Genomic DNA, 20187 nt, shown 5'->3' with positions numbered 1-20187 from the left:
CTGCTTAGGTTACTGGATCACACACATTTAGTGTGGAAGACTTCCATCTGCTTCTCCTCACAGCACACACACAGACTGACACCAGCAAGCCAGCATCAAGCAGCTTTTAACCCCCCACCCCCCCAATGCTATTTAAAGAGGACCGGAATATACTAATCTCATCTAATGCAGTGGTTCCCAAACTTTTCCTTTAAGGGGACCACAGATCGTCATCAAAAGCTTTTACTGATCACCGTGTATTCAAGTCATTTTAAACATTGTTTAAACATCCGCAAAATATAGCCTTTGGCTGATGAGAGCTGAACTTATATAATATATCACGAGGGGTATTAAAAACGCAGTTATTTCCAATAGTTTATGATGCACATTCACAAATACATTGCTGATCACTGCTACCCAATTCCCCAAGACAACGTGCCGGTGCTTGCTTGGCCTTCTTCACACCTCCCAACCGTTGCTCTATTCATCTCTCACTCGGGTGGCTGAGCCTCAACCCTTGCTGGTGGTCGTAGTTATTGGGCAGCTAAGGGCCAAAGACTTCAGGTGTTTTTCAAAGGATTATTTATTAATTTCAATTGTGTTGTAATTCCTGGTTAAGTGGGGCTGGAATGAACTGCGTACTAGCCCAGGGGGTCATAATAATGGGTATTTCAAAGTTTGCTGATTCTGTAAGCAAAGTCGCCATAGTCCCAGATGACCATAGGCTGACTGGTGGTGATTTAACCTGAGGATCACCACACCTCAAGTGAGGGGCAAGGTTGAGAAAATGGAGCCTTCATGAATAACCTCAGCTGGCATGGGGATTGAACCTGTGCTGCTGTTGGACTTGTTTGGCATCACAAACCAGCTGTTGAACCAATTGATCTAGACCGGCCCCAAAGTAAAGTCACCATAGACCCAGATGACCATAGGCTGTTTTTCTTTTTCATAGGGAGAGCTGACTGGTGGTGATTTAACCTGAGGGTCACCACACCTCAGGCGAGGAGCAAAGTTGAGAAGGCGGGGCCTTCCTGAATAACCTCAGCCGGTACGGGAATTAAACCTGCTCTTTTGCCTCGCTCTGCCATTGATTTGCCCTGTCCAGAACATGCTGCATGATCTCTGCATCCTCGTCACAGTTCATCCTCCCCCCCCCCCCCAACGTGCTATCATCTGCAAACTTTGAGATGTTACATTTTGTTCCCTCATCCAAATCATTAATATATATATTGTGAATAGCTGGGCTCCCAGCACTGATCCCTGTGGCACCCCACTGGTTACTGCCTGCCAATTTGAAAAGGACCCATTAATTCCTACTCTTTGTTTCCTCTCTGCCAACCAGTTTTCTATCCACCTCAATATACTTCCCCCAATTCTTTAATTTTGCACAATAATATTTATCGGGACTTTTTCAAACACCTTCTGAAAATCCAAATATACCACATCGACTGACTTCCCCCTTGTCAACTGTACTAGTTACATCCTCAAAGAATTCCAACAGATTTGTCAAGCATGATTTCCCCTTCATAAATCTATGCTGACTCTGACTGATGCTGCCACTGCTTTCTAAATGTTCTGCTACAAAGTCCTTCATAATGGTGTAGCCATCGGGGATGGCCACTTCCAACTAGGTCCAGAGCAACTCGCAAAGACTGATGGGTAAAATGGACAAGCCAAGAATTAGGCAGGCTCAGAGCCTGAAATGCATATTTGTTAGCAAAGTCCAGACGGCATTGAAACTCCATCCCATTAGCATGTTAACCAGGCCGATTAGCAGGTGATGGCCCATCTTCCCCAAAACAAAGACTGGTACTCCAGCAACCGGGACAGTCCAAGACATTTCGGCGCCACTCCCTGTCCAAGGGAAACGCAAACAACGGGGTCAATGACCGCTTGGAACACGCCCAGCCATCCAGATCCCCACCCACTTATTGGCTAAGGAATCGAACAGAGTGATCAGGGATCACCCAATTAGTAAGCCCAAATCGAAGGACCGCCCAAAAGAGCGTGAAAGCCCCCCCCCGAGTATAAAAGAAGAGTTCGCCATATGCTCTCTTTTGGCCTTGGTACCCCGGTCACGGCCATTGCCAAATGCAGCAACACCAGAAGCAAGTTCGAGTTCAATGCCCACTACCAGACGGATGAACCCAGCTGAGCAGCAGTTACTCCTTCGAGCCCAAGAGATCCAGAATTGAACAGCGGCCACTGTTTCCTGACCTAAACCGGGTGCCCGAAGTTAAGTACAGGTTGTCTTAGTAATAAGTGTAGTTCACTAGTAGTGTTTATGTTGCATGACTGATTGTATGCAAATAAAGTACCCTTGACCTTGAACTAACTAACTGGTGTTTGACTCTTTGATCGATAGCCGGTTGAAACTTGTGGTGGTATCATTCGATACCTGGCGACTCTTAAGCATTCAGACATAGACAATATAGAAAGAAGGCAAATTCACTGATTGCCCTAATTGGAACAGAGCCGCAGAAAAGACCAAGTAGTAGAGAAAACGCACAACAGTGGATTCAAGAATTTTCCCCACTACCGATTTTAAGCTTACTGGTCTATAATTCTATGTTTTCTCTCTAACTCCCTTTTCGAATATTATAGTGACATTAGCTACCCTCCAATCTGTAGGGACTGTTCCAGAGTCCATACAATCCCAGAACATGACCACCAATGCATCCACTATTTCCAGAGCCACCTCCTTAAGCACTCTGGGATCAGGCCCTGGGGATTTATCTGCCTTCAATCCCATCAATTTTCCCAGCACCATTTCTCTACTAATATTGATCTCCCTCAGTTCTTCCCTGTCACCAAACCATTCATTCTCCAACATTTCTGCTCTATGATTTGTGTCTTCTTTTGTGAAGACAGAGCCAAAGTGTGTATTCAATTGCTCAGCCATTTCATTGTCCTTTATTATGCATTCCCCTGGTTCTGTCTGTAGGGGGCCTACATTCGTCTTTACCAATCTCTTTCTCTTCACATATTTATAGAAACTCTTAGTGTCAGTCTTTATGTCCCCTGCAAGCTTACTTTCACACTGTACCTTCCCCGTCTTAATCAATCCCTTGGGCCTTCTTTGCTCAATTCTAAACTGCTCCCAATCCTCCGACCTATTCTTTTTCTGGGCCAATCTGTATGCCTCTTCCTTGTATCAGATACTATTTCTAATTTCCGTTGTAAGCCGTGGATTGGCCCTCTTACCCCCTTTGCTTTTGTGCCAGACAGGAATGAACAGTTGCTGCAGTTCTCCCACGCGTTCCTTGAATGTTTGCCATTGTCTATCCACTTTCAACCCTTTAAGTAACTCTCCCCAATCTATCAAGGCCAACTCATGGTTCATATCTTCATAGTTTCCTTTATTAAGATTCAGCTCCCTAGTCTCCAAATCAACTACTTCACTCTCCATCCTGATAAAAAATTCTATAATGCAGCAGAATCTTGTTCACCCAGCAAAACCAGGAGACAAGTCCATGAATTAATGAATATTTCTCTCCTAAACCATTATTGATTACAGAAAGATTCTGATTTCATCGCCACAGTCAAGAAGAAGGTAAACCATTTTACAGTTTGTAGCATCTTTAAGAAGATTCGCTAGATACTGTGAATTTGGTACAACACTTGATGACAGGCTTGGTTGTGGATTGTGTAGTGAAGCTATTCAGAGGAAGCTGCTTAATGTAAGTGATTTAATTCTAAAAGCTCCTATGGACGTTGCCATATCTGCAAAGCTTGCTACGAAAGAAGCTTCGTGGATAGGGGCTGGAATCATAGAAGCCCTACAGTGCAGAAGGTGGTCATTCGGCCCATCGAGTCTGCACCAGCCCCTGGAAAGAGCACTCTACTTAAACCTATGCCTCCATCCTATCCCTGTAACTCAGTAACACTGCCTAACCTTTTTGCACATTAAGGGGCAATTTAGCATGGCCAATCCACATAATTGCACATCTTTGGACTGTGGGAAGAAACTGGAGCACCCGGAGTAAACCCAACCAGACACGGAGAGAAAGTGCAGAACTCCACTCAGACAGTCACCCGAGGCCGGAATTGAACCTGGTTCCCTGGTACTGTGAGGCAGCAGTACTAACTACTGGGCCACCATGTCGCCCTAGCATGTATCGACAAAATGGATCCCTCAAGGAACATGTTGTGTTATGTAATTTTGAATAACGCAAGCTGCCACTTGATGCAGTTTTGAGTAAAAGATGCTCCAGACTTTGAAGTGAGTTCAATGTGTTTTATTGAACTATTAGCGCAGTTCTCAATGAGTTTGACTCTCTGCTAATCTAAATATAGTAACTCAGTCTAACTGAACTTGCTCTAAGCCATGTGCTGGGAGGTGATGCTGAGGATACACCCTGTCTCACTATATAGATGTTGGTCTGTGGAAAGAGGTGGGGTGTGAGTGCCTCATCCCTTTTATAGTGAGATACCACCCCTGAGTGTCCTGACTGCTCATTGGTCGTGTCTTATTCTGTGTGTTCATTAGCTGCATGTTTGCATATCATGACATCTCCCCTTTTTTTAATGTTTTGTTGGCGTATGTGAATGTATTTACATGTGAATGAGTCTGTCTAACGTGACTGATGGAGGACAACAGAACAGAGCAAACAAAACAAATGTTCACAAGTCCAGTCTCTGAGGCTTGCGTCTGATCCTGGTCGACCGCCAGAGAGGTGGTGGAGGGGACGATGGCGCCTTGACAGGCGGGATGGAAGCCTGACTGGTGGCCTCGTGGTGCGAGGTATCAGGAGGTGGCAATTCAACATATGGAAATGGAGGAGAAAATGGTTGCGGGCAGGCAACTTTGCGCAGTGCCCGTCGATTCCTTTGCACGATGGTGCCATCAGCCATACGTACAACATAAGAGGGGGGCGCAGCCTGTCGAACAACAACAGCCGGGGCAGACCACCCACCATCTGGTATCTTGATCCTGACAGTGTCTGCTGGGGATAGCAAGGCCAGATCGGTGGCATGGGCATCATAGCCCTGCTTTTGACGGTCTCTGAGCTGCTGCATCTTCTGCAGCACCGGGAAGTGATCCAGGTTGGGCAGGTGTATGGCTGGAAGCGTCATCCGCAGGTCCCTATTCATCAGGAGCTGAGCCGGCGACATGCCAGTGGACAATGGAGTCGCCCTGTACGCGAGCAGTGCAAGGTGTATGTCAGAAGCAGAGTCCGCGGCCTTGCAGATGAGCTGTTTAACAAGTGCACCCCTTTCTCGACTTTTCCATTGGACTGCGGACTGGAGGTGACATGCTGGAAATTGTATGACCTGGCAAACGTGGACCATTCTCGACTGTTAAAGCACGGGCCATTGTCGCTCATGACAATGATTGGGATGCCATGCCTTGAGAACGTCTCCGTACAGGATTTGATGACGTTCCGAAAGGTGAGGTCCGGGAGCTTCAGCACCTCAGGGTAATTCGAGACATAGTCGATGATCAATACGTAGTCGCGACCATTCGTATGAAAGAGGTCGATGCCAACCTTGGACCACGGAGAGGTCACTATGTCATGCTGTTGGAGCGTCTCCTTGCTCTGCGCTGGTTGGAACCGCTGACAGGTCGCACAGTTCAGGACCATGTTTGTGATGTCCTGGCTGATACCGGGCCAGTAGACAGCTTGCCGGGCTCTGCGTCTGCACTTCTCGACGCCCAGGTGTCCCTTATGAATCTGACGCAGCACCAAGCTCTGGAGACTGAGCGGAATGACAATCCTGTCCAGCTTGAGGAGGATACCATCAATCACCGTCAAGTCGTCCTTCACATTGTAAAATTGTGGGCACTGCCCTTTCTGCCAGCCATTGGTGAGGTTGTGGATGACACGCTGCAAGAGGGGGTCTTTGGCTGTCTCATCACGGATGAGAACTATCTTCTCATCTGTCGACGGGTGAGTGCTAGCACAAAGCTGCACCTGCGATTCAATATGCTGGGTGATCTCCAGCGGCTCACTGGGTGAGGTGAGGGAGCAGGACAATGCATCAGCGATGATGAGCTCCTTGCCAGGTGTGTACACCAAGTTGAAGTCATACCTCCTAAGTTTAAGCAGGATTCTCTGCAACCGAGGCGTCATGTCGTTCAGGTCCTTGTGGATGATGTGGACCAGAGGCCTATGATCCATCTCGACAGTGAATGTCGACAGGCCGTAGACATAATCATGAAATCTGAGGATGCCGGTGAGAAGACCCAAGCACTCCTCCTCAATCTGTGCATATCTGGTTTCAGTGGGCGTCATCGTCCTTGATGCATAGGCTGCTGGTGCCCAGGGTGATGTGTCATCACATTGAAGCAACACCGCACCGATGCCATTCTGACTCGCATCTGTGGATATCTTTGTCTCCCGGTCTGGGTCGAAGAATGCCAGAACTGGTGCAGTGGTGAGCTTGGCTTTCAGCTCCAGCCATTCTGTCTGGTGTGCCGCCTTCCACTCAAAGGCAGTTGACTTTTTCACCAGGTTGCGTAGGGCCGTGGTGTGTGTGGCCATGTTTGGAATGAACTTGCCCAGAAAATTGACCATACCCAAGAAGCGCAGCACCGGCTTTTTGTCCTCAGGGACCTTCATCGCCTCGAGGCCTTGATTTTGTCTGTGTCCGGGCGCACACCATGCTGTGAGATCTGGTCACCTAGGAACTTGAGCGGCGATGTGCCAAAACAACATTTGGACCTGTTTAACTTTAGGCCGTTGGCATGTACACGGCGGAATACCTTCTGGAGACGGGACACATGATCTTCAGTGGTCATTGACCATATGATGATGTCGTCCACGTACACACGAACCCCTTCAATGCCTTCCATCATCTGCTCCATGATGCGATGGAATATCTCCGATGCCAAGATGATGCCAAATGGCATGCGATTGTAGCAGTATCTGCCAAAAGGCGTGTTGAAGGTGCAGAGCCTTCTGTTGGACTCTTCCAGCTGGATTTGCCAAAATCCCTGTGATGCATCCAATTTGGTGAAGAAGCGCGCGTGTGCCATCTCACTCGTGAGTTCCTCCCGCTTCGGGATGGGGTAGTGTTCCCGCATGATATTCTTATTGAGATCCTTGAGATCAATGAAGATGTGCAGGTCCCCCAAAGGTTTCTTTACGCACACCATCGAGCTGACCTTGGATATGATGCCTTTTTGCTGAGGATCCTTGAGCTGTGCCTTCAGGCGCTCTCTCAGTGGAGCAGGGACTCGTCGTGGTGCATGGACCACTGGCTTGGCATCAGGTCGTAGCAGAATCTTGTATCGATACGGCAGCGTGCCCATCCCGTTGAACACATCTGGATACTGGGCGAGGATGTCGTCGATGCCGGCCTGAAGATCCAGATGGGAGGATGTTGTGGAGTAAACCCTTTGAATGAGGTTCAGCTGCTTGAAGGTGTGCGCACCTAGTAGGGATGCCCTGTCCGGCTTAACAATTTCAAAGTGTAACCGTGCTTGTGTGTGTCGGTTGGATACGTGCAGATGGCACGATCTCAGTGCCGTGATGGCATTCCCGTTGTAATCCAGAAGCTTGCAGGCAGCTCGAAGGACAGTGGGGGGCTTCTTAATGCGTCTGAAGTCTGCCTGTGAGAGGAGGTTGGCAGAGGCACCTGTGTCCAGCTTGAACTGGATGGGGCAGTGGTTGACCTTCATCACTGCTCGCCATTCGTCCTCGGAATCCACAGCTAGGATGGATCGGACTTGCGATGGGGTGGGTGTGGCATATTCACATATGCTCACACGGTAGGCATTGTCCAGGCATTCATCATCTGGATCCATTGCATTGCCGGGATCAGGATCCTGTAGGTGTTGTTGCACACTCCGGATGTGCCGATTTCGGAATTGGGAGCGCTGGCTCCTGACTGGTGGTGCAGATCTGCACAGGGCTGCATAGTGGCCTGGCTTCCCGCAGTTTAAACAGCGCCTGCCTCTTGCAGGGCAATGTTTCTTTAAATGGGCGGTGCCACAGTTCAAACACGTCATGACGTCGGCGTCGTGACGCTCCGTGCATCATTGCACATGCGCAGTGCGGTTCACAGACGTCTGCACCTGTGCAGTGCGGGTTTCGGCCGCTTTGTTATCCCGTTCGCATTGCGCATGTGTCGGGCCCCGGGAAGAGCGCGCAAAATGGCTGCTTTCGTCAATCTTGAGGCGCTGCATCCGGCAGATGGCCTGCACACTCTCCGCCTCGTGGGAGGCTAGTTTATCATTTTCTGCCGTTTTGTACTGGGAATAGCAATTTTTAGCGTGCTCATGCACTGTGCATGTTTCAATCTTGATTGGCAGGGTCATATGCTTGATCTTCAGTAACTGCTCTCTCAGAGGATTAGAGTGAACTTCAAAAACGATTTGGTCTCTGATTATGAAGTCAGTGATATCACCGAAGTTTCAGGATTGCGCTAGCAGTCTAAGGTTAGTTAAATATGAGTTGAAGGATTCGTCTTTACCTTGCAATTGCTGCACGAATATGTAGCGCTCGACGATTTCATTGGTGTCCACCTCACAGTGGCTGTCAAACTTGTCCAGGATGGTCTGAACCTTTGTCTTGTCCTGGTCTTCGGCGAAATGAAAGGAGTTGAATATTTCCAAGGCGTGATCACCTGTTGTGGTGAGGAGAAGAGCTATCTTCCGTGCATCAGACGCACCATTGAGGTCTGATGCTTCGACGTAAAGCTGAAATTCCTGCTTGAATGTCCGCCAGTTGGCATTGCGATTGCCGGAGGTCCTGAGCTGGTAAGGAGCCTGAATCTTTTCCATTGTACTGGTATACATTCGCTGTTCATCACGGACCTTGCTGAGTTGAACTAACTAGATTGAACAGACTCCTGGTATCATGTTGTGTTATGTAATTTGGAATAATACAAGCTGCCACTCGATGCAGTTTTGAGTAAAAGATGCTCCAAACTTTGAAGTGAGTTCAATGTGTTTTATTGAACTATTAGCACAGTTCTCAATGAGTTCGACTCTCTGCTAATCTAAATGTAGTAACTCAGTCTAACTGAACCAGCCTTGCTCTAAGCCACGTGCTGGGGTGTGATGCTGAGGATACACTCTATCTCACTCTGTAGATGTTGGTCTGTGGAAAGAGGTGGGGTGTGAGTGCCTCATCCCTTTTATAGTGAGATACCACCCTTGAGTGTCCTGACTGTTCATTGGTCGTGTCCTATTCTATGTGTTCATTAACTGCATGTTTGCATATCATGACAGAACAGGGCTGCAAGATGCAACCATGTTACCATTATACACAGTTTGATTTGTTAACTCTCCCCGATATTTCAGAGATCGTCAAACAACAAGCACAAATTGCTAGGAAGGGGGAAACCTCTAAGAGACAAGTATTTAAATTGGGAGAGAGAGTTTAGCTAAGAATTATACCACTAATGAGAAATGGGGACCAGCTATGATCCTAGCAAAGATAGGTCCAATAGCATGCCCCGTACGGACAGACGATGAAAGAGTTTGGCAATGTCATGCTGATAAGTTACTTGTTGCATAAGTAAGTTTGCAGAAACTTTCAAGAGGTTCTACCTTTAGAAGATCTAGAGACCAGAGACAGTGACCAGTTCAGATTCTGTTTTTGAAGACTTCTCAATGCCTACAGTGACAGATACTGAAACAACTATTCAAGAATTACCATCAACAGAAAGGAATGAGACGCTTCTGAGGTCGCAAGTAGCTGAGTTCAAGAACGCGAAATTCTACCGAAAAGTATTACACGTCCACCACAGAAACTGTCTTATTGAATTGTACATGTGTACTGAAATAACCTATCAGGGATCTGTTGTATAAATGTTAATTGTTGTCATTGCACTAATGAATTAAAGAGGGAGGAATGTTAAGTATCGGGGAATACATTCTTGCTGGCTGTGTGTCACATGATGTGTGATGATGTCAGCGGAGTGTTTGCGTGGGCTTTCAGCAGATCATTATCTTGATTGTATGGGCAATACCCTTAATAAACCTCTCATTGTGTTTTACAAGAATCCAGAGTGTGAGCACCTCCATACCTTTTCTCTCTGTGGCAACAAAGAAATGTAACAGGTTTGTGCGTTCTTTCCATTGTTGATTGTCTTTCATTCTTTCTAGTGCTCTGTTACATGTGGTGAAGGAATTGAACAAAGACAGGTCAGATGTCGTCCAAGTGATCAGTGTGATGGTGAGAAGCCAGAAGCGACAAGAGTCTGCAAGCGCCCTCCTTGTGGTGGTATGTATCTGTGACAGGACCTTCATCAGGTCCGGAGTTACAAAACCACTAGGATTATCTTCAAATCTCAAAGGATTAATCTGCTGCAGGAATTATCTGCTGCACGAAAGCCAGGAGAAATACCAGAGTTTTTAAAAATAATTATGTTGGAATATCTTTGCTTATTAGTCCTAACGTTATTGGCAATGGGGTGTAATGGCTAAATGCAACGGATAATTGGAACTGATGTGATGAAACCTGCAGGAATAAACTCCATTGAGAGTTTGCAATCCTATATGTGCCCTCATCAGTTTATAGGTGCCCCATTGCTTAGTGAATTAAACTGAAACATTGCCAACTTTGTCGTGTTGGGTGTTCTGATGCACAAATGACCCAACACAGCTGTAGATGGTACAACTCAGTTTTATTGTCTAAACAACTAACAACTAACTACTGGCTTGGGTACGTGCTTCACCAGCTAACCTGGGGACCCAACCCTATCACTATCTTAGTGAGGCACTCAGCACATGGTCTATGTCTGAGTGGCGCGCTGTGAGCTCTGTGCTCTGAGCTATCTCCTGGTAGAATGAGCGGGAACTGTGGTGTTCCCTGTTTTATAGTGCGTGTGCTCTCACTGGTGATTGGCTGCGCTGTTATGTGTGTGCTGGTTGGTCCAACTGCCTGTCCATCAGTGTGTGTGTGATTGCACCATGATGTGCTGATGTTGATATCATGACAAACTTCAGCTCTGAAATAATGTACCAGACTGTTAAAAGCTAACTGCATTTCTTTGACTTACATTGCCAAAGAAGACAATTGCAGAATAATTTCTGCATATTGTATTCCTTAATTGATAGGAGTGTGCACATTCTCCCCGTGTCTGGGTTTCCTCCGGGTGCTCCAGTTTCCTCCCACAAGCCACGAAAGATGTGCTGCTAGGTGAATTGGACATTCTGAATTCTCCTCTGTGTACCCAAACAAGCGCTGGAATGTGGCGACTAGGGGCCTTTCACAGTAACTTCAATGCAGTGTTAATGTAAGCCTACTTGTGACAATAAAGATTATTATTTTGTTACTTTATTTGCTTATATTGTTCTACCTTTGTCCCTTATTTGAAATCTATTGATATAGCTGACTACGAGCAGCCTGTGCAGTTCTTGAATGGTCTGTAACTCCCTGTTATCAGGGAAAGCCATAAGGGGCATGTGACTCCTGTTATCAGGATAGGCAATGAGAGGCCTGTGATCTCCGTTGCCAGGGCAGGTCATGTGATGCCTGTGACCCCATTAATCAGTACAGGCTATGCAGAGCCTCTTACTCTGCAGGACAGTCCATTGTAGAATATTTTCTGAATTTTGTCGTCCCCGCCAGGTTTTACTTCATACCCTGCTATAGTGGGATCTCCAGCAGCAGGTGCCAGTGGTGGGAGAAGAGCACTGAGTTGGGGAAAGTGTCAGCCCTGTGGCCCTACCCTTGCCTGTTGTGCCAGTTTCTTGCAGTTACAGTTAACATTAAATGAGCATGTTAGTTCCAAGGCAATATAAATGCTTTGTAGTGTCAGCGATGCAGTTTGTTTTATATAATAACTACATTAATAATCCTTGACTGACCAGAGTGGCTGGAAGAAAGTGAAGTGTGAGCGGCTATTGTCCCACTGACCTTTTTACTGTTTTGTTATAATACCTTGCAAATAGGAAGACTTCTCTTTGGTTATTACAGCAATGCTGACATTCCTGTTATTTGGTAGCTTAATAAAAACACTGTCCCTTTGACTGTAAATTAAATCCATAAACAAAACCAACACAAGGAGACGACACACACCATAGTCCAGAATGGTCTCCCTCTGTTCTGATAAATGACCACGGTTGTAAAATAACAGACAAAGGAGTTCCAACAAAACGAATAAAAATGTTATATTGCGCTATGCATATGATTTGATTATGGTTGCTTGACCGTATGATCAGGCAATTTAATGTCGATGATACAGATTTTAATTTCTCCACATGGAATATTTTAGCCTTCTCCTAAATTGAATAAACGACTTAATTTCACCTTGCAGATGGGCCCTGTGTGCGAGACAAGTCTATATTCTGCCAGATGGAAGTGCTTGCTCGCTATTGCTCCATCCCGGGTTATAACAAACTCTGCTGTGAATCCTGCAGCAAGCGCAGTAGCACCCTGCCTCCCCCCTTCTTCGCAGGCGCTGCTGAAATGGAGGATGCAATGGCTGAAGCTGACCACGAGATGACACCAACTCATCAGCCCGACTCAACATCCAGGAGCAGAGGTCCGCAAGCCAACAGGCTGGCCAGAGCAAAGAACAACAAGCCGAGCGCTGTAACCCCAGGACGTGGCAAAACAAAAGGTGTGAATTCCTCCCAAAAAAAGACCCCTGCAGCTGGTAGGCCTTACAGAGTGGAGGCTTCACACAATCAGCTTCACTTAATTCAAAGCAATCCTATTGCCATCAGCAATAGCTCCACAGCTACCCATTCATCAGATAGAGCGGCAAAGACACCAGAAAGACATGCTGCGTTATGATCTCCTCCGGTAGAGACATGAAGGAGCATGATTCTTACATACATCAGATACTTTTGGGAAATATTACCATATAAAAAGATACAACTGTTGACATCATGGTGCATGTATTATTTGAAAAGGACTTTCTGCATTGTCAATGAACTTAAATTGTCAATTGTTCCTTGAAAAACAACACATTTAAGTAGTAAAGTGCTGGCACTTTGCTCTTTGTCAATAAATTGGCCAGCATCCAAATTGTTTGGGCTCATTAAACAAACACCAAAGATTTTCACAATGAGGAGGAAATATCCAGGTTTGTTGGTGCTGTCTTCACAAAGGATTAAGACTATATTTTGCACATCAGCTGATGTTCAAAAATTAAAGCAAGAAATACAAAGCAAAGCTCAATTTGTTCAAGGGTTTACAGTGGTGCATTGATACAAAATGGTATTCAGTAAAGTCAGTCGTTGCTTATGTCAATGAAACCCATATTATTTAAATCATTTGCAGCTGTTGTGTAAATACTGTATATGCAAACCCGTATTATATTTTAAAAATACAATTTGTACCACGAGATTTTGTTTACCAATGTTACATAACCATTTCTAAATTTAAATATGTACCAGATACTGTTAAACTGCCCTGATACACTTCACAAATTGCAGTGAGAAGTAACAGATACAATGATGGGTCAGGCAAGAATTACTGGTTCCTTTAACAATTTAACTTGGCAGTAATTACATGCAGGTCTCCCAATTCCTCTGGTGCTAGTAAAAATAAACTGCAAAGCTGAAGTAAGTGCTGATTTGGAGCTGCTCAGTAAGTCAGCCAGTAATTAAGCAGAGTACACTTTGCTTGATATTCTGGTGATTGCTTACATTCAAAAGAAGATATCCCACCATTTTCCTTCCATGTACCATAAGACCATAAGACATAGGAGTGGAAGTAAGGCCATTTGGCCCATCGAGTCCACTCCATCATTCAATCATGGCTGATTTCAACTCCATTTACCCGCTCTCTCTCCATAGCCCTTAATTCCTCGAGAAATCAAGAATTTATCAACTTCTGTCTTAAAGACACTCAACGTCCCGGCCTCCACCGCCCTCTGTGGCAATGAATTCCACAGACCCACCACTCTCTGGCTGAAGAAATTTCTCCTCATCTCTGTTCTAAAGTGACTCCCTTTTATTCTAAGGCTGTGCCCCCGGGTCCTAGTCTCCCCTGCTAATGGAAACAACTTCCCTACATCCACCCTATCTAAGCCATTCATTATCTTGTAAGTTTCTATTAGATCTCCCCTCAACCTCCTAAACTCCAATGAATATAATCCCAGGATCCTCAGACATTCATCGTATGTTAGGCCTACCATTCCTGGGATCATCCGTGTGAATCTCCGCTGGACCTGCTCCAGTGCCAGTATGTCCTTCCTGAGGTGTGGGGCCCAAAATTGCTCACAGTATTCTAAATGGGGCCTAACTAATGCTTCATAAAGCTTCAGAAGTACATCCCTGCTTTAATATTCCAAGCCTCTTGAGATGAATGACAACATTGCATTTGCTTTCTTAATTACGGACTCAACCTGCAAGTTTACCTTTAGAGAATCCTGGACTTGGACTCCCAAGTCCCTTTGCACTTCAGCATTATGAATTTTGTCACCGTTTAGAAAATAGTCCATGCCTCTATTCTTTTTTCCAAAGTGCAAGACCTCGCACTTGCCCACGTTGAATTTCATCAGCCATTTCTTGGACCACTCTCCTAAACTGTCTAAATCTTTCTACAGCCTCCCCACCTCCTCCATGCTACCTGCCCCTCTACCTATCTTTGTATCATCGGCAAACTTAGCCACAATGCCCTCAGTCCCGTCATCTAGATCGTTAATATATAAAGAGAACAGCTGTGGCCCCAACACTGAACCCTGCGGGACACCACTCGTCACCGGTTGCCATTCCGAAAAATAACCTTTTATCCCAACTCTCTGCCTTCTGCCTGACAGCCAATCGTCAATTCATGTTAGTACCTTGCCTCGAATACCATGGACCCTTATTTTCCTCAGCAGTCTCCCGTGAGGCACCTTATCAAAGGCCTTTTGGAAGTCAAGATAGATAACATCCATTGGCTCTCCTTGGTCTAACCTATTTGTTACCTCTTCAAAGAACTCTAACAGGTTTGTCAGGCACGACCTCCCCTTACTAAATCCATGCTGACTTGTCCTAATCTGACCCTGCACTTCCAAGAATTTAGAAATCTCATCCTTAACAATGGATTCTAGAATCTTGCCAACAACTGAGGTTAGGCTAATTGGCCTATAATTTTCCATCTTTTTCGTTGTTCCCTTCTTGAACAGGGGGGTTACAACAGCGATTTTCCAATCCTCTGGGACTTTCCCTGACTCCAGTGACTTTTGAAAGATCATAACTAACGCCTCCACTATTTCTTCAGCTATCTCCTTTAGAACTCTAGGATGTAGTCCATCTGGGCCCGGAGATTTATCAATTTTTAGACCTCTTAGTTTCTGTAGCACTTTCTCCTTTGTGATGGCTACCATATTCAACTCTGCCCCCCCGACTCTCCGGAATTGTTGGGATATTACTCATGTCTTCTACTGTGAAGACTGACGCAAAGTACTTATTTAGTTCCTCAGCTATTTCCTTGTCTCCCATCACAAAATTACCAGCGTCATTTTGGAGCGGCCCGATGTCAACTTTTGCCTCCCGTTTGTTTTTAATGTATTTAAAGAAACTTTTACTATCATTCCTAATGTTACTGGCTAGCCTACCTTCATATTTGATCCTCTCTTTCCTTATTTCTCTCTTTGTTATCCTCTGTTTGTTTTTGTAGCCTTCCCAATCTTCTGACTTCCCACTACTCTTTGCCACATTATAGGCTTTCTCTTTTGCTTTGATGCATTCCCTAACTTCCTTTGTCAGCCATGGCTGCCTAATCCCCCCTCTGATAACCTTTCTTTTCTTTGGGATGAACCTCTGTACTGTGTCCTCAATTACTCCCAGAAACTCCTGCCATTGCTGTTCTACTGTCTTTCCCACTAGGCTCTGCTCCCAGTTGATTTTCGTCAGTTCCTCCCTCATGCCCCTGTAGTTACCTTTATTTAACTGTAACACCTTTACATCTGATTCTACCTTCTTTCTTTCAAATTGGAGATTGAATTCGACCATATTATGATCACTGCCTCCTAAGTGCTCCCTTACTTTAAGATCTTTAATCAAGTCTGGCTCATTACATAACACTAAGTCCAGAATGGCCTGTTCCCTCGTGGGCTCCATCACAAGCTGTTCCAAAAAGCCCTCCTGTAAACATTCAATGAATTCCCTTTCCTTGGGTCCACTGGCAGCATTATTTACCCAGTCCACCTGCATATTGAAGTCCCCCATGATCACTGTGACCTTGCCTTTCTGACACGCACTTTCTATTTTGTGGTGCATTTTGTGCCCCCGGTCCTGACCACTGTTAGGAGGCCTGTACATAACTCCCATTATGTTTTTTTTGCCTTTGTGGTCCCCATTGGATCTGCCGGGCCTTTCCAGAATCTGCTTTTCTTGCTCTCCAACTCATTGGGTAGATGTAAATGTCCTTCTAAAGCCAACTGTTTGAAGACTGTTATTTATACAGTTATGAAATTAAAAAAAAAAAAATTTAGAGAACCCAATTCATTTTTCCCAATTAAGAGGCAATTTAGTGTGGCCAATCCACCTACCTTGCACATCTTTGGGTTGCGGGGGGGAGGGGGGGTGCAAAACCCACGCAAACACGGGGAGAATGTGCAAACTCTACATGGACAGTGACCCAGAGCCGGGATCGAACCTGGGACCTCGGTGCCATGAGGCAGCAGTGCTAACCACTGCACCGCCGTGTCTTCCCCTATGGAATTTAAATGTAAAAGGGATCTCCATTTTCATTTGAGGCCAAGATGCTCCGGGCCAACTTTCTGTCACCTCATAGTCACCTTTGCTCACAGTAGATTTGTTTGGAAAAGTAGTCTATTTTAATCTCTTTCCATCCAACCAGTCATGTACTCCAGGACATTATTATACAATATTCATATGTGTATAACCGAAAACATCAGGATCTAAAAAATTTGGCTGGCCAACTGAAATATCCTCACCTGACTGGATTGGAGGTGGTACCCTGATCCACCCAACCCCACGTTCAAAACCACATTCCACACCGACCTGCAGGTTATAGGAAACAGACTTAAGTACTACAATAATAGTGGCCTAATTGTATCCCAAAATGACAATGTCACTACGACATGCAAAATATAATTTGGATATTCTAGTAACGAGTAACATCACTAACTTAGAAACTTACCGCAGGACAGAACTATTTTTAAAATGGTGAGCGAGTAGCATCAAATCAAATGTATTGTAACAGAAGCAAATGGCAGGATGGAAAGATAAAGATAAGTGAGTGCCCCATTATGTTCTCAAAAGGCAGTGTTAGGATCTAACAATTGGATGCACATAGTGGTACACTATGGAAGAGCATTTGTGATTGTCCCACCAATAGTCAAATAGGGTGCGGTCAACTCAATGCCTTTAAAGAATTATTGCCAAGGCCTTTGAAGGTGAATGAAGTTAGTGTTTAGCTTGTAAGGTGACAACCCCTGAGCCTCAGACAGTTGCATAGAAATAATTTAAGAATCCCTTTTACCCCACAAATGGAAATAGTCCGAATTACTTTGGCTTATTTGCTTTCTTTTGTACAATCACTTAGGTGCCTGTTTTATTCTGAGTGTACACTACTGATGCTGTTTGTTGTGTTGGGGAGCACATAGCAATAAAAAAAGTAACATCCTAGATAATGTCCTTTGAAGCTGTTTGAATTTGTGGTGTTGATTCTGTTTGTGCCTTTTTATTTACCTCCCTCTTCCTTCACTAGCGAACTGCCCGAGTGACTTTCCCATGCTCATTGGTAGATTTGACTTCAACTTCTGTTGAGCACTTCAAATTGTCAGTAGGTTCATTTGTTGATACGTTAAAATTGCTGAGTCACTCACAACATTCTATTTCAAAACGCAACATTAATGCCTTAATGACATTTTTTGGATTGAGTTTGTTTGCAATACCTGTCACGCCTTTCAGCAGTGCTGTGACTGATAGCGATGTTCAGTTATTTGCTGATAGTAACAGTGTAACCCCCGAAGGCATCTCTTTCACACATGAAGAAATATTGGCATCTCACAGAGGTATGCAAAGTCAAATGTAGGCCTTGACTCACTGTTGGTACTCTCACCTGAGGTTATGGGTTCTAGCCCCACTCTAGACACTCCCTATACCCAACACCATGTCCTAGCAGATGTGTGAGTGTGTGAATGCCCTCCCATCAGTTCCATCGGTTGCCTGAACTTTTGAAGAAAGCTAGACAGGACCACTGTGACCTTGGCTCCAAGACATACAGGCCAAGGTTTTCAACTGAAATCCAGGAAATGTCTGAAATTTCTGAGTTCCATCTCCGAACCTGACATTTCCCCATCTTCGCAGAGGCTGGAGTGGGGGGATTTGTGTATGCGTGATTTGCGACGGTAGTTGGCCATTTAACTCACCACCTGCCTCCACTGAAGTGGAATTTTGATCAGCCAGGAGTGCGAAGCTCAATCTGTGCTACTTTGATCATCTGAGAGAAGATCTGAACTGGGTAGATTTGTTTAAATAGTCGACGTAGGGTACCCCTTTAGATAGGATCCCAGGATTCCCTTGGGAGAGGTAAGGCACTCTGTGGGAGAGGTTTGTGATTGTTAAATGTAAACATGATTATGCACTTCATTCGCAAAAAAACTCAATGAAAGAACTGTGCTGTCTAATGTGTCAAAGCAAGTGCCCAAGGATACTAGGTGAATTGGTATGACGAGTTAAGGGTAAAAGATGGTGGGTGGAGGCATGAATTGGCACCAAATTGGCATGGGAACCATGGGGATGGGGAGAGGGGAATGGGTTGGCATGAATGGGGCATAGGGAATGTGGGGTGAAGAGTGAGGGCTGGAGAGCTGTTTTTGTGTTACTCTTATTTATTTGAGCTCAGTGTCGAGTACAGAGGCAGGCTTTCCACCAACCCAGCCCACTTCCACACCAAGCAGCCTCCGCACTCATCCTGCAGTCACCCGTCCTGAATCTTATTTCAGCACAATATAGGGTGTCCATTGAGAGCCACCCTCCTGCTTTAGCTGTTGACCCCCCACCCCCTTGCCCACGATCCGTATCCATAATCCCCCTCCCATCATCACTTGTCTGTGCCCTGGGATCCAGCAACAATCTTTGACATCGGGTAGGTGTGGTACCAGCTGTAGCCACCACTTCCCTGCTGGTGCTGCCTTTCAATAGAGGGGCCAGCTTCTCTTGGCAGGCAGGGCATCTGCCCCAGGACCTCTGATTGCAAGCAAAGCCCACGGGTGTCCTGTTAAATGCATGAGTGGCAATTAATTTAGCGGACCTACCCTAAAAGATGTGGCATTGGGTTCCCGTCAACTCTCTAGCCAGCAGATGAGAAACTGTTGCCTCCATTAAGTTCAGTGCTGGGAGAAGTAGAAGGTTGTGGTTGAAAGTTTTGTGCCGTAATAGACGCTCGTACAGGACACCATGATGGGTATCATTTCTTTAAATGCACGTATCAAATACTGAAATAATTTTTAGAATGATTTGCTGAAAACAAAAAGGGATGGTTCTACGAATATGGAGCAAACAGTTTGACACTGAAAGAACCAGGGGCGCTGGGACAGAGTCCAGATAGCCCTCGACTGCCAATCGGAGCTGGCACTACTGGTCCGGTTTGCTCTTGCCTGTACAAAAGCGGCGCTGAACATGGGCCAAAACAAGTGGCGCCAGCTGAATGGTATCCTCACCAGGCTCCTGAAGGAGGGGTACATGCACCAGTGCTCCTTCCAAGCACTAAATAGTGATGGCAGCCCTTTGTTTCTGAGGAAGGTGACCATAGCCGGCCTCAACATCATCGGCAGCTGAGAGGCACTCTGCAGGTTCCAGAACTTCTTGGTCCTACGTGACGGGAAGTGTGCGGCGTGCTTCCTGCAGGATCCCACACTGTCCCCAGAGAGAAAGTCACATGGTTCCTCGAGTGGCAAAGGGTCCGAATGAGTCACCAGGCCTCCCATTCTGGCAGTGTGGCTAACTTGTTAGCTCTGCATTTGCAGCCAGAGATCTTGGGGGTAAAGGAGCCTACACCAGGCCAATTGCTACATCTAACGGCCCGTGAAGGGCTGGGAGGGAGGGGTGTGTGTGTGGTGCTTTGTGGATGTCAATGCTGCCACGTCTGGCCAGCAGCAAACGACTTTCTTTGAATAAGTGTTCCCTCTTATCGGCTCCATCATCCTCCGGGGGGATTTCAACTGTACCTTCGAGGGCAGGGACCGCCTCCCGATAGTGAAATTGAGGGACCTAGTCAAGTCCCTCAACTTGATGGATGTCTGGCAACATCTCCAGCCTGACTCCAGCGTGTTCACTTTCGTGAGGCCTGGAGTCGGAGCGTCCAAAATCAACCACATTTACACTTCAAGGGCGTATCTGCC

At 45.8% G+C, this 20187-nt stretch overlaps 1 protein-coding gene across 1 annotated transcript in view; it reads left to right on the top strand.

Annotated features, from left to right (window-relative positions):
* The window catches only part of LOC140429719 (A disintegrin and metalloproteinase with thrombospondin motifs 3-like), a 376678-nt gene extending 359206 nt beyond the window's left edge, over window positions 1–17472 (top strand). Inside the window, exons 21-22 of the mRNA XM_072517052.1 lie at window positions 10037–10154; window positions 12193–17472. Coding sequence (XP_072373153.1) covers window positions 10037–10154; window positions 12193–12674 — 600 coding nt within the window. The 3' untranslated portion in view covers window positions 12675–17472. The remainder of the gene's footprint in view (window positions 1–10036; window positions 10155–12192) is intronic.
* The last annotated feature ends 2715 nt before the right edge of the window (window positions 17473–20187 follow it).

This window comes from Scyliorhinus torazame, chromosome 9 (assembly GCF_047496885.1).
Source record: "Scyliorhinus torazame isolate Kashiwa2021f chromosome 9, sScyTor2.1, whole genome shotgun sequence".
Classification (NCBI taxonomy): domain Eukaryota; kingdom Metazoa; phylum Chordata; class Chondrichthyes; order Carcharhiniformes; family Scyliorhinidae; genus Scyliorhinus; species Scyliorhinus torazame.
The sequence above is the reverse complement of the archived record's forward strand: the minus strand, read 5'-3'. Positions and strand labels throughout refer to the sequence as shown.